Source organism: Canis lupus, chromosome 5 (genome assembly GCF_003254725.2).
Source record: "Canis lupus dingo isolate Sandy chromosome 5, ASM325472v2, whole genome shotgun sequence".
NCBI lineage: Eukaryota > Metazoa > Chordata > Mammalia > Carnivora > Canidae > Canis > Canis lupus.
Genome location: NC_064247.1, coordinates 32,582,777 through 32,595,506, shown reverse-complemented (window position 1 = coordinate 32,595,506; position 12,730 = coordinate 32,582,777). Strand labels below are relative to the sequence as shown.

The 12,730-nt window shown below is 58.7% G+C and overlaps 2 protein-coding genes across 3 annotated transcripts; both read right to left on the bottom strand.

Moving 5' to 3' along the window:
- Positions 1-522: 522 nt before the first annotated feature.
- TNFSF13 (TNF superfamily member 13) lies at positions 523-3,495 on the bottom strand. The gene is made up of 6 exons (XM_025428539.3): positions 2,295-3,495; positions 1,870-1,948; positions 1,681-1,728; positions 1,418-1,536; positions 1,065-1,203; positions 523-840 (listed from the first exon to the last, which is right to left on the bottom strand). Exons 1-6 carry the CDS (start codon positions 2,550-2,552, stop codon positions 731-733), a joined length of 753 nt encoding a protein of 250 aa, XP_025284324.1. The 5' UTR covers positions 2,553-3,495; the 3' UTR covers positions 523-730.
- A 208-nt stretch (positions 3,496-3,703) lies between these two features.
- On the bottom strand, positions 3,704-11,722 carry TNFSF12 (TNF superfamily member 12). 2 transcript variants are annotated; one of them, XM_025428540.3, is made up of 7 exons: positions 11,540-11,713; positions 11,332-11,379; positions 10,675-10,750; positions 9,767-9,820; positions 9,646-9,681; positions 4,603-4,727; positions 3,704-4,430 (listed from the first exon to the last, which is right to left on the bottom strand). In XM_025428540.3, exons 1-7 carry the CDS (start codon positions 11,696-11,698, stop codon positions 4,179-4,181), a joined length of 750 nt encoding a protein of 249 aa, XP_025284325.1. In that variant the 5' UTR covers positions 11,699-11,713; the 3' UTR covers positions 3,704-4,178. The 2 variants fall into 2 exon arrangements, with proteins under 2 accessions (XP_025284325.1, XP_025284326.1); XM_025428541.3 differs by lacking the exons at positions 9,646-9,681; positions 9,767-9,820 and having other exon boundaries at positions 11,540-11,722.
- Positions 11,723-12,730: the final 1,008 nt, after the last annotated feature.

The following is a 12,730-nucleotide window of genomic DNA, read 5'->3' as shown; positions in this document are numbered from 1 at the left end:
TTGAGCGGAAAGAAGAGCCCAGAGGAGTGAAGGCAGGCCAACCCTAGGGCGCACGCTTGACCCACGCTCCCCGGCCGCCCAGCCCAGCCCACAGGGGCCCCCACGCCGGCGGGCGGACAGCACGAAAGGCAAAACTTGGCACCACCCGAGGGAGGAGTGTGGCTGCACGGGGAGCGTCGTCGTCGGGCGCCTAACAAGCACCCCCTCCCCCGGAGATCGTGGTGGAAACCGGGGCGCCCCACAGCCGGGGAGGGGAGTGGGGGGTGAGGCTGCTTGTGCGGCGAGGAGGCAGCGGGTACCTGGGGACAGGTGTGGCCTGGGGAGCCACGAGTCTTTCCGAGTGGAGGGAGGCTGCGTGGACGTCTGCCAGCAGGCAGGCGGACTCTCCCAGGCTGCCGCTAGGTGGTGGTGCTGTTCTGGAAGCCTTCCAGTGGGACCCAAAGTGGGTCTAGACACGGCCTGGCATTGCCCGCCGCCACCCCTACCTCCCCCAAGAATATGGGGCTGGATGGGGGACAAAAGCAAGATGTTACACCTCTTTAATATCCGTGAAAGCGAAGTCTAGAAGGTGAGGGCGCGATGAGGCAAAGGGAGGAAGGGAGATGGATGAGCCGTCCAACCCAGGGTTGAGGTCAAACCCAGAAGAGGCCTCTGCTCCTGTTAGCTCGTGGCTGTGTCCAGTATTACCCACCCTCGTCTTCCGAGCTCAAAACCACCATCCGTATCATAATCACAGTTTCACAAACCCCAGGAAGGTTCCATGCGGAGAGAGGCTAAGTTTCGCCCTTCCCCGGGGGATTGTGACACTCAGAATATCGCCCTGGTGCAGGTGGAAGACACCTGAGAAACGGGAGAAGATACACACTAGGTGAAGCACAGTCCTGCGGTGGACCCTCTGGTGCCTCCCCTCCCTTCTCCAGCTCAGCCTTCCTCCTGCTTCCTGGCCAGCATCCCCCAGATCCACCTCTGCACCGGGCTTCCAGGCCCCGCTCCCCCTGGCCTGGTGGCCTGGTCATTAACCCCCCTGGGGTCAGAGCCGCCCTCTGTGCCCACAGGCCTCTCACCCGCACTGTAGCAGCTATTGTAGGCCCAGTCGGGGTTGGAGGGCATGCTTCGGATACATCGGAAGAGAGTCTCCTGCCTTCCCTGGCCCTCCCGAGACACCACCTGACCCATGGTGAAAGTCACATCATGAAACAGGACCTGGCAGGGAATGGAGGAGAAGCTGAAGGAAGTGAGAAAGTATGGCTCAGTACTGGGAGGCTCGGGAGCCTGGACAGGGGAGCCAAGGAATGAAGGAGGGTCTTCCAAGTGCTGTGAACAGAGGGTTTGGGAACCCTCAGGACCAGGGCATCCAAGTCCTGGGAGAACAGACCTCCTGGCCCCCAGGCAAGGCTTAGGGTATGTGTGGGATTACCTGGCTATACAGCAGATAAATTCCAGAGTCCCAGACTCGAACAACATATCCTTGGGCCTCCAGACCTCTCCCACGCTTAAGAGCCGGTTGCCACATCACCTCTGTCACATCAGAGTCCTCTGGAGGTGAGGAGTGTGGCAGTCAGGAGTTGTGCACGTTCTCAGAGACTTTTCACCTCCAGGATTCTCTCAAGCTCAGGTGCCAGCTCCAAAGTTCCCCGACCTGGCCCCTCCCCCAAAGCCATTATTTAAAACAGTGCTCACCCTTGGAGGTGATATTGATGGGGACAAGGTGCAGAACCGAGTGCTTCTCTGAGGAGAGAAGGAGGAGATCTAAGCAGCCCCGTCCCCCTGTGATCAGCCCTCCACCCTCACCCTGGCTCAGGGCAACAATCTCGAGGTCCCCATGCTGCTTGATCACCTCCCACCCCTGCTGCACCCCGGAGGCCTCACTCTTCTGTTTATGGATGAGTGCAGCTCTCTTTCTCCGGGATCTCTCCCCATTCTCCCAGGCTTCCAGGGCATCAGGGCTCTGCTCATGGGAAGAGGGTCAGGGTTAGGCTAAGAAGCAAGGGCCCCCAACAGTTCTTCCTCCCGGCCGCCCCTCCACGCCCACCCCTGCCCCCGCCCCAGGAGCGCCTCACATCACTCCTGCACTTTTCCCCAGCGACCTGAGTCTTGGCGCTGGCTGTCCTCCAGGATCTGGTAGACATGAGAAGCATTAATCTTTAACAATTTCCTTTCCTGGAATGGCTGCTCCCTTGACCTCCAAACCTGGGACCCTCTCTTGCACCTACTCAAAACTTTACAGACCGGGAGGCTAGACCCAAGAGGCCCCGACCCGGCCCTGCCACCCATCCTCAGCTCCCCTCACTCACCTGCTCCTGGAGGCTCAGCCATGGATACCCTTCCTCCTTCTCAGAGGGCCCTCCAGTCCTCTGCAGCCGAGCCACCTCTCTCCTTAGATTTTGCAGCTCTGTTTGTTGGGTCAGCAGGGCCATGGCACAAGCCACGGCCCCCAGAGCTGCCCCCCAACTCAACCAGAGGGCGACTGAGAGTGCCGGCTCTCGGACTGGGCCCCCCATGTCTCCTGGGGGCCCTTTGGGGGCTAGCAAGGAAGGAGATGAGGCTGGCATGAGCTGGGGACCCTGCCGAAGGCTGTGGCCTCAGGAGTGGGGTGGCGAGGAGGTGGTGGGAAGGGTGGGGGTACAGAAGGGAAGAGGAGCGTTACGCAAGGGAGGAATAAAAAGGAACTTGAGAATGAAAAAAGGGAGGAGGAGAGCCAGCAAGGGGCACTGTTGGTGCTCCTGGCACCCCGCCGTGGGGCCAGTGTTGTGTTGAGACGCCCCCTCCTCCAGCGTCAGGAGAACTCGGTGTCAGTCTCTCTAGGAAGGACAGGACTGCCAGTGACACCCAGGAGGAGCGGCCGGAGCATAGGAATCCTGGGACGGCCCCAGAAGTGGGGGAGGGAAGGTTGGCTGGCTACGGGGCATGGTGCCAAGAGCAGGGATGGAGGGACAAGCTGGGCAGCCTTGGGGGTCACGGGTGAGGGCGGGAGACCCTCTGGCTCAGACACCCCAGAGATCCTCGGACAAGTCGGCCAGGAATGACTGAAGGTGGAAAAGGAGAGGAGGGGGGCAGATGGGAAGGAGAACCAGGGTCGCGGAAGCAAGAGACGGGCTGAGTTCTGGGGTTAAGGCCAGGCCGGGTGTGTTGGAATAAGGCCTGTACTACTCCCTGTGCTGAACTTGGCAAGCAGGACTTCCTGTTTCCCGAGAAAAGCTCTTACATAAGGCTCTGGTCAGAGAGAGAAAGAGAAAGCCCCAAGCACCCTACCACTGTAGGATTCCTGCCCTGGCCCCTGGGGTGCAGGTTCTCATATTCCTGGGCCCCAGCGTCCTGCCGACTGACCCTGGGCTCCCCTTGGGGCCTGCTCCCACCCCACAGGCCGCCAGGCTTATGCCAGCACCTGCTGAATGTCCCGAAGCTGCCAAGAGGAAGGGCTCCTGCTCCTCCCAGCCTGGGATTACCTGCAGGAGGAAGCCGGCCTCCTAGGTAAATGAGGTAGCTGCTGCTGGACCTTGGGCAGATTGATTTTTTTTTCCTGGCAGCTTGCCTTTTCAGTCTCTGCTCATGCCTCAGGGGTCAGAGGCATGTGGGTCTCCACTCCTGGGCCTGTACCTTGCCCTGGCATCCTGCACTCCACTCCTAGGTACCCAGGCCCCCTTCCCATGGAGCCCCCAGCTCCTCTGAGCGATGTTCCCCACACCCCAGTAAAGAGAGAGACTGTGGTTTATTCTCTTTAATATCCACTTATTGACATCTTGTCACAATAATAATAAAAATAATATCTGTTTTAAAAATCCACAGGGAAGGAGCTCATCCTGTTCTCAGCCCTCGCGTATGGGAACTCCCGGCCTCCGTGTCCCAGTCGCCCTGGCGTCTAGCCCTGATTAGTGCCTGAAGTGGGGGGAGGTTAGGGACCCATTCTCACCCAGAATAGACACAGTGTCCTTTGGCTGGTGTTGGGGGGGAGGGGGGGTGGCGGGGGTTGGCCAAGAGTTAGGAAGTCAGGAGATAAATGGGGGCTTCAAAAGACCAGGGGTTCAGGGGCCAGTGAGGTGGAGGATGGGGGTGTCAGAGGGGAAGAGGATTATGTATGTGGCACGGAAACAGGTGAACAAGTCCAAGCAGCCTGCAGAGGGCAGGCAGGTCAGGGCAGGGGGTGGGGGGAGCTGCAGTGGGGGCGCCCCCAGGGCGCCTCAGTTAACCTGGAAGAGTCCGAAGTAGGTAAGGAAGGGGGCGGCCTTGAGATGGGCCCAGGGGAGGGTGCGGATCCGCAGGGAGGACCCGGGCCGGAGGGGCAACAGCCCAGACACTTGGCAGAGGCGGAGCTGGGGGCCCAGGCTGCTGGCGGCTGTGGCGGAGAACTCTTCCAGGCAGCGCAGGGCCAGGGCGTCATCCACCAGCAAGTCCAGCTTCAGGTAGACAGCCTTCCCCTCATCAAAGTGCACCTGGGGGCCGGCAGGAGGCCGCAGAGTCCGGGGTCCTTGGTGACCCCAGGATCCCATCGGGCCCCGACCCTAGGCTCCCCACCCCAACCTGCCCCCTGAACCAAACCCTCTCCGTCTCCCTCAACCTGGGGCCCCCGCTTCCTGCCCTACCGTGGAGCCAGGTGGGGCTTACCTGGCAGTACAGGTAGTAGAGCCCAGCCCGCGTGACTATAAATTCCCCGCTCTGGCGGTCATAGCGCAGTGGGTTGGAGCTGTTGATTTTGGCCTCTTCCCAGCCACTCACCGTCCCATCCACACCTGAATGCAGGGGTTCAGAGATTGGGGACAGTCCCTTTGCAGGGCCTTCTCATGATCCCCAGGGACCTCTGCAAATTCATAGGCCTGGGGGGGCCCTCTTACCCCAGGAGATGAAGAGACGGCCCTGCGGCCCAGGGAGGAGCCACAACCCCTGCAGCATCAGAGGAAATCATGGGAAGAAATGCCACACTTGTGTGACCAGAGCAGTAAGGAGCAAGTTGTCCCCAGCCACCTCTGGGGGGGGAAGAGCCGGGTGGAAGGAGAAGCGCGGGGGCTTCGATATTTTGTGTCTCTACCGTGTGCCTCTCTCACTCTGAGAATGCCCACATACTGTACCTGAGTCATACAGTACCTAATTAAAACTAGGGCAGCCCGGGTGGCTCAGTGGTTTAGCGCCGCCTTCAGCTCAGGACCTGATCCTGGAGACCTGGGATCGTGTCCCGCATCAGGCTCCCCACAGGGAGCCTGCTTCTCCCTCTGCCTCTCTCTCTCTCTGTGTCTCTCATGAATAAATAAATAAAATCTATAAATAAATAAATAAATAAATAAATAAATAAATAAATAAATAAATAATAAAACTAATCACAAGGGGGATGCCTGGGTGGCTCAGTGGGATAGGCATCTTGACTTCAGCTCAGGTAATGATCTCAGGGTCCTGGGATCAAGCCCCACATCGGGCTCCCTGGTCGGTGGGGAGCCTGCTTCTCCCTCTACCTCTGCCTGATGCCCCCCACCCACTCATGCTCTCTCTGTCAATTAAATAAAATCATTGAAAAAAAATTAAAAATGAAAGTAATCAAATGGTACACAAATGTCCATCAAACAATGGCTGGATAAGGAAAAGTCTGGCGTAGCCAAGCAATGGGGTATTATTCAGCCACCGAAAAGAACTGCTACCATGTGGATGAACCGAAAACATTATGCTAAGTGAAAGAAGCCAGTCCCAAAGGACCACATATTATGAGGTTTCTATGAAATTTCCGGGTAAATACATAGAGACAGTAAGTAGATTGGTGGGTGCTTAGAGCTCTGAGTGGTGGTGGGTGGGAGACATAGGGGTGCTGGCTACAGGGTACAGGGCTTCTTTCCATGGTGATGCCTGCATAACTGTGTGAACAGACTAAGAGTAAATAACCCACCGAATTGGCACACTTGAAGCGGGTGAATTGTATGGTATGTGAAGCATAGCTCAATAAAACTGTACCGCAAAACAAATTAAAAAAGGCTAGAGCTAATTCTCTTTCCACCTCTGCCTGCTGCTCTCCCTGCTTGTGTTCTTTCTCTGTGTCAAATAAATAAAATCTTTATTTTCTTTTTTTAAACCGATAGCAGGATGTCAGGTGGCTTCCTGGGTCCTCCCCAGGGCCACCCTGGTCTCTCTCTCCAATCTACCACGACACAGGCCAACTCCCAGGGCTCCTGCCATCCTCTTGTTCCCTCTGTGCAAGGGCTCAGCTGACAGGCCTGCCCTGGCCCCCTCAGTTCCAAACAGCCAACCCCAGCCCTGCCTCTCGTCTCTTCCCCAGGCCACCCTGGTTCCTGCATAGCCATCAACGACCAGGGAAATCATCCAGTTTATTTACGTATGTGTGAGTGAGAGGTCTGGCCATGGTCTTACTACCGAGTCGTGGCACTGAGAGCTGGGCCTGCAATGAGTGGGCACCAGCAAACACTGGTGGGAGGACAGAAGGAGGCGGCCAACAGGGCCCACAACTTGGGCAGGGTCTGGATCGGGCTTGGTCTAGATCCACCGGACACTCTCCGGGGCTTCACTGGGCAGCTGCCTTCCCCAACCCTCCCTCCTCCGCACCAATCTGATGCCCCAGTTCCCAGTTCCTGCCAGTGCTGCCACCTAAATCGCTCTGTCCCATCTCTCCGCCCCCAAGCCAGGCCCCTGCCACCACCACTGGGATTCTTCTCAGCCTCCTTCCTCATGCGACTCCCTGGGTTGGCCACCTTGCAGGCTCCAGCTTCTTCCCAGCAGGACCAGAGAGTGAGGTCTCTAAATCACAGATGTGAGCCTGCCTCTACTTGCTCTGACCCCAGAATGACTCCCAGACCCCATCTGTGGCTCCGCTAGCACTTCCCTTCCACCAGGCTGAGCTGCTCCTGGTCCCAGGCTGAGCCTCATCATACTCTTGCAGAACTCAGGACATTGGCACCAGTGCTTCCTTCTCCCTGGAAAGGCCCTGAACCCCTTCCCTTGTCCATCGGACGTTCACGCATCAGGGCCCATGCCTTCTTGGGGAAGGACTTCCTGACTCCACTGTCTTCCTTCTATGCTCCCGTTTCCCTGTGGCTGCTTTTGTGATGGTTCTTGTCAAGGTGAACCACAGTTCACAAATGAATATGCTCGTATCCTCTTCTAGATGGGAATTTATTTGAGAATAGGCCTGGGGGTGCTTCCCCAAGAGCACCGAGCCCGGCCCTTCCAAAGAGCAGGTTCTCAATGCTTGTGTGTCTAGTTGGTGGAGGAATGATGTCTGGGTAACTACTGAACTAAATGGCCCCTGGAGGGGTTGGGGAGGACACTGGCCTGGGGCATGAAGGGCAGCAGAGAGGAGGAGCGAGGGCATCCCCCACTATAGATCCAGCTCGAGGAAAGGCTGGAAAGGCTGGTTGTGGCCAAGGGCGCAGTGTGGCTGGGACCGCGGTGTCACCGCCACAAACCAGAAATGGCCATTCTTTATGCCTGGCAACTGCTCTTCCTCATGGAGCTCGAGCATTGACGCAAGATTTTGTACCGTTTCTCCTCTCTCCTCAAACCTCTTGCCCATCTTCCTCACTCTCCAGAGGACCTAGAACTCACCAGGCCAGGGCTCCCTCTCCTCCCCCGACCAGAGCTAAAAACTGACCTGTGCTCACATTCTCCACTAACCCTCTTGTGATGGTGGCATGATGTGTCCCTCCCTTCATCCTGAAACCTCCCTGCCCCTCTCCCTGGGCGCTGCCCTACAGGTTCCCCTCCCCCCTGCACGAGGTATGTCCACACTCTAGGTAGCTTTAAATCCTGGTTCCATGGGGGCACCTGGGGGGCTCAGAGGTTGAGCATCTACCTTCCGCTCAGGGTGTAACCCCAGGGTCCTGGGGTCGAGTCCCATATCAGGCTCCCCGCAGAGAGCCTGCTTCTCCCTCTGCCTGTCTCTGCCTCTCTCCATGTCTCTCATGAATAAACAAATAAAATCTTAAAAAAAAAAAAATCCTGGCTCCCCACTGAGTACCATCACCGCCTCAGACGGGTTCAGTAACCTGCATCTGTAAAATGGGGCTGATCAAAAGATCTTCGTTTTAGGACTGTTGGGAGTTCTAGATGAACAGAACATTCAGTAAACGTTAGCCAGGAGTCCTGTAGCACCGCTTAGCACCAGGACTAAATTTGTTCTCCATCCATATCTCCCTCCAGCTACTGGCCCGTTGCTTGGCTCATCACGGAGAAACTTCTGGAAAGGGCTGGCACTGTTTCTGATGGCTATTTCCCATTTTCTCTTAACCCAGTCCATGCTGGCTTCTATCCTAACTGCACCACTGAAACTGCCCTGGCTGAGGTCACCAGTTGACTTTTAAGGTTACCAAACCCCCCCCAACCCCCCCAACCCCCCAACCCCTCCCTGCCCATGGTCAAATCATGTGACCTCTCTGCTGCATTCAGCACAGATGGCCACACCCTCCTTGGTGAGAAGGCATCTTCTCTCAGATCACAGGACACTCTCCTTCCCAGTTTCTTCCCTTCTGTCTGGCTGCATCTCTGCTGGATTCTCCTCTTCCGCTCCACTTCGGGATGTCTGGGGGCCCCATGGCTTCACTCTTGGGGTCCTTCTTCCCCCGGGTGTCTCATCCAACTCTATGGCTCTAAACACCATCTACATGGCCACGGCTTCTGACCAGATGCATGCTGACCCAGCCTCAGCTGACTACGTCTAGCCATCTCTCCGTGGAACTCACTCATTCATTATCACTTCTCCACTTGTTCAGTGAGAGAGCTAAAATTTCATGATTCATTTACATACCTCCCAACCTATTTATTCCCCGGTTAACCCCATCTTGATAAACGGGATCCTTATTCCCAAGGATGCCCACGTTAAAAATCTAGAAGTCACTTTTGATTCCTTCTCTTCCCTTACCCTGCACATGCAACTCAAGAGCAACCTGTATCCTCCAGCCACACACCCTATCCATCTACTTCGCTCCATCTCAACTGCCAAACCCCCTAGACCAAGCCACCGTCATGTCTTGCCTCCTGGCCTGTCCCATGGAAGGACATTCCAGGTGAGGGAACAGAGTATGCAAAATCCAGAAGAAGGACATTGGTGGGGCAGGGTGTCAGGCCAAGTGTGGAGATTGCATAAAAGTGTGCGACCAGATCACGGGGAGGCTGCAGCCAGGCAGGGAAGCAATGGAATAATGACAGTGAGTTTGGAGGGCCTCAGCTTGGCAACACAGTTGGGATGGAGTATAGGGGTGGGGAGAAGCTGGGATGGGGAAGGGGTAGAGACTGGATGTGAGGTTCTGATGTCAGTGGTGCTGAGATGGGAGGTGGGGTGGGGTGGGGTGGAAAAGAAGCACAGTAGAAACATTTTGAGAAAAAACTATCAGAGCGTGAAGACTCAGAATACACGGGGGTGGGAGGAGAAGAGGGAAGAATCAAATGTGTTTCTTGCACAAGAGTGAGGGCTGGTGGCTGGGTGGGGGGAGCCTGCCTGGCTTCTCACACCTGGATCACAGGCAAACACCAGGTTTGGGAGCTGAGAAAACAGAGCCCCCAGGATGTCCTTGACCTGGCTTCTGGTGTTCCCAGGCTGAAGGCGGGTGGAGGTGGGGGGGGGGGCAGTGGGAAGTGAGAGGTTTTGAGGAGCCCCTTTTCCAGGGGCCAGTGCTGTGGGGGTCAGGGGAGAGCTCAGAGGTGGGAATGGGGTCTCACCGGCCTGTCCTCCGTCCTGTCCCGGTTGTGGATGAACTGTAAGGCATAGGAAAGGGTTGGTGAGACCTGCCCTGCCCCTCTGTCCCCTGTCCTCCCTGGGCATAGCTCACCCATCGCTCACCTTCATAGTGCGCTGCAATGGCTCTGCGAGCCCGCGTTTTCCGGCCTTTGGATGCTGAGATTCAAAGAAAGAGACAGGGGCCAAATAGTCCTCCCTACATCTGAGGGGCCACCCCCCAGCACCCCCGTACCCTCAGAAGCCCAGCATTCTGACTCTTGTCCAGACTCCAGGCCTCAGAGCCTCACGCCATACCTCCCTCCATAAGCAGAATGACTACATCATTTATCACCCAAACTGGGTTGTTTCTGAGAGCAAAAGGGTGCTATTAATAATCACACAGAAATAACAGTTGTAAGCCGGGACAGTCGCCTGCAAATCTGGACATACGGTCACATGGTCATCCCATTCACAAGTTTCTTTGCTTACTGGGGCCCCAGTCTCTGTTTCGCCTACCTTCTCCCCATCAGTTTTTTTTTTTAATATTTTATTTATTTATTCATGAGAGACACGCAAGGAAAGGCAAAGACACAGGCAGAGAGAGAACCAAGCTCCCTGTGGGGAGCCTGGTGCAGAACTCGATCCAGGACTCTGGGATCACAACCTGAGGGGAAGTTTCCCAGGCAGCCCCCTTGTCTCCATCAGGACTCCAGGGGTACTCCTAACCCTGGGCCATCCCCTCTTTCATATGTGGCGTAGGGTCTCAAATGAGAAGCAGGTCCATGTGATGGAAGGGGTTTCAAGGAGAGGCCCAGAACTCTAGGCTTGCATCTCAACTGATTAGATACATGATTCTGAACTCTAGCCCCCACCCTGTCTATTCGTCAGTTTCTCTAACCCCACTTTGAATGAGGATAATGGTTTTGGCGCTGCCCACTCCGTTGGGATGAACAAAAGCAATAATGGGTGCAGAACCCATCACTGACCGGCCACTATTATTATTCCTGAAGGTAGGATGAAGGGATGCTCACCGTTCCTGCGAGTCCGGACCAGCCGCTTCAGGAAGGGCCCAGGATCCTGGCTCTCCTCTGTCTGGGAATTCAGTTCCTAGGGGAATCAGGAGCAGGGCTAAACCAGGGTCTTGCCGGGACTACCACAGCCCTAAACTGAGACCGACAGGGGGCCCGGTCGGGAGAGGCACCAGCCAGCAGCCAGCACAGATGTCTTAGGGAGCCAAGGGGAGGCAAGGTCCTGGGGTCAGGCCCCAGCCCTCACCCTGCTCCCCAGACCTGCCGCACCTTGCCGGCCTCCCCACAGCCCCACAGCCCCCCAGCACACAGAACAAGCACCGACCCTTCAGCCCAATCGGCACACTGCACACGCGCCCACACCCAGTCGGCGTGCACACTGGGTACACACCCTGCACACATCACCAGCATCCCTCCTCCGCGGCAGGCTCCCCCCATTTCATGCCCCCACAGCACCCACAGCCAATAAACACTCCGGACTCAGGTGACACCAGCCCCTTCCACACGGCCGTCACCATCCCTCCCTCCCTCCCTCCCTCTCGCATACCCAGGCACGGCGGTGCACACCCCCCGCACACACGCGGCTGGCACCGTCGGGGGCGCCCCGCAGCCTCGGCTCGCACCCACTGCCCGCGCCCGGCGGCCCCCACGGCCACTCACCGGCGGGTCCGGGTCCTCGTCCGCCACCAGCTCCCCCTGGGAAGGCTCCTGCCGGGAAGGAGGCAGCGTCACCCCGTCCTTCTCCACCTGACATCTCACCCGCCACCCCACTTCCTGGCCCCGAGCCCTCGGCCCACCCGGCCCGGGCCGCCGCTCCGCCGCCCGGGCTCGCGGCCCGCCCCCGGGAGGGTGCACCGCGGGGCCTCACCTGGGCGGGCGCCGATGCCCGGCTCCCCAGGCTGACCGCGGCCAGCAGGAGGCCGAGGCAGGCCAGCGCCAGGCCCAGGCCCAGCGCGAGCGGGGCCAGCAGGGCGGTGCCCGGCTCCCCCCGGCGCCCCCTCCGCCTCTGGCTCCGACGGGCGGCCATGGGGGCGGGGGGCTGTGCCTGGCTCGCCGCCCCCCCCACCGCCCGGGACCCGCGGGGGGCGGGGGGAGCCGGCGGGCGGGGCGGGCGGCCGGGAGGGAGGGGCGACGGGCGCCCGGGCGGGGAGCGCGCAGGAAGCCGGACGCGGCGGGGCGGCGGGGCGGCCGAGTGCGCTCCCCGCGCCGACCCCCGGAGGAGGCCCTCGGGGCCGGGGTGCGCGGAGGGGGGGACCCGGGCGCGGTTGTGGTGCCGGTGGAGGGGGGCGGCCGGGCAGCGGGGACCCCACCCAGGCTCGGGTGCCGGGGGGGCGGGGGGCGGAGAGGCGGCTAGACCCCCGGCGCCCCCGATCGGGCCGGTGGCGCCCTGGGCCCAACCGGCGACGTGGGGCTCGGGACCGAGTGCTCTGGCCGCCGGCTTAGGGCCGAAGCCGGTTCGGAGTTTCTCGGCTGCACCAAAGACAATACTTCCGTGCCCAGGACTGGGAAGGAGCCTGAGGACATCACTCACTCGGGTCATGTGCTCACTTCTGTCGGCGGATCAGTGGGGAGTTGATTAAAACTCCGGCTCCCGCGCTGGGAGGGAGGGCCGCCCCCGCCCCCGCCCCCGCCCCCGCCCCCGCGCGCGGTTAGCCGGTGCCCCAGACGCCTCTCCCTCTGGAAGCACGTGGGCCGCTTCAGCTCGTCGCGGGGCTTCAGTGAGCTCGAGAGGAGCAACGAGAGCCCTGTGCACGAGTTGCGTAAAAGCCGGACCCCTTTTGCCTTGAAAACACTTTTGCAAACTGGAAATCCCTCGAGGATGCATTTAACCTGCAACGTGCCTTTCTGTGCATCTGCAGTGAAAAGTGCTAGAAAGCAATTCTGTTTCGAGGGTAACAATTAGCTCTCAGGCGAAGCCGTGGTTCTGACCAAGGAAGTTCACAGAGAGGCTCATCTCCCTCCTCTCTCCAACGCCACCTTCGGGTCTTGTGTTCCGGATTCTGTTCTGGATTCATTGTGTTGTGGAATCTGCTGAACCGCCTCCGGCCGCAGGGTCTCT

Bases quoted from the DNA above. Each gene is read 5' to 3' on its own strand.
- TNFSF13 (XM_025428539.3), bottom strand. From the start codon at position 2,552: ATGCCAGCCTCATCTCCTTCCTTGCTAGCCCCCAAAGGGCCCCCAGGA. The intron at 1,949-2,294 runs GTGAGTGAGGGG...TCCCATGAGCAG, and splicing joins GGCTGAGCCTCCAGGAGCAG to AGCCCTGATGCCCTGGAAGC. The intron at 1,204-1,417 runs GTAATCCCACAC...ATTCCCTGCCAG, and splicing joins TTTATCTGCTGTATAGCCAG to GTCCTGTTTCATGATGTGAC.
- TNFSF12 (XM_025428540.3), bottom strand. From the start codon at position 11,698: ATGGCCGCCCGTCGGAGCCAGAGGCGGAGGGGGCGCCGGGGGGAGCCG. The intron at 9,821-10,674 runs GTGAGCATCCCT...TTTGAATCTCAG, and splicing joins GGTCCGGACTCGCAGGAACG to CATCCAAAGGCCGGAAAACG. The intron at 4,728-9,645 runs GTGAGACCCCAT...CCCTGCATTCAG, and splicing joins ACAGGACGGAGGACAGGCCG to GTGTGGATGGGACGGTGAGT.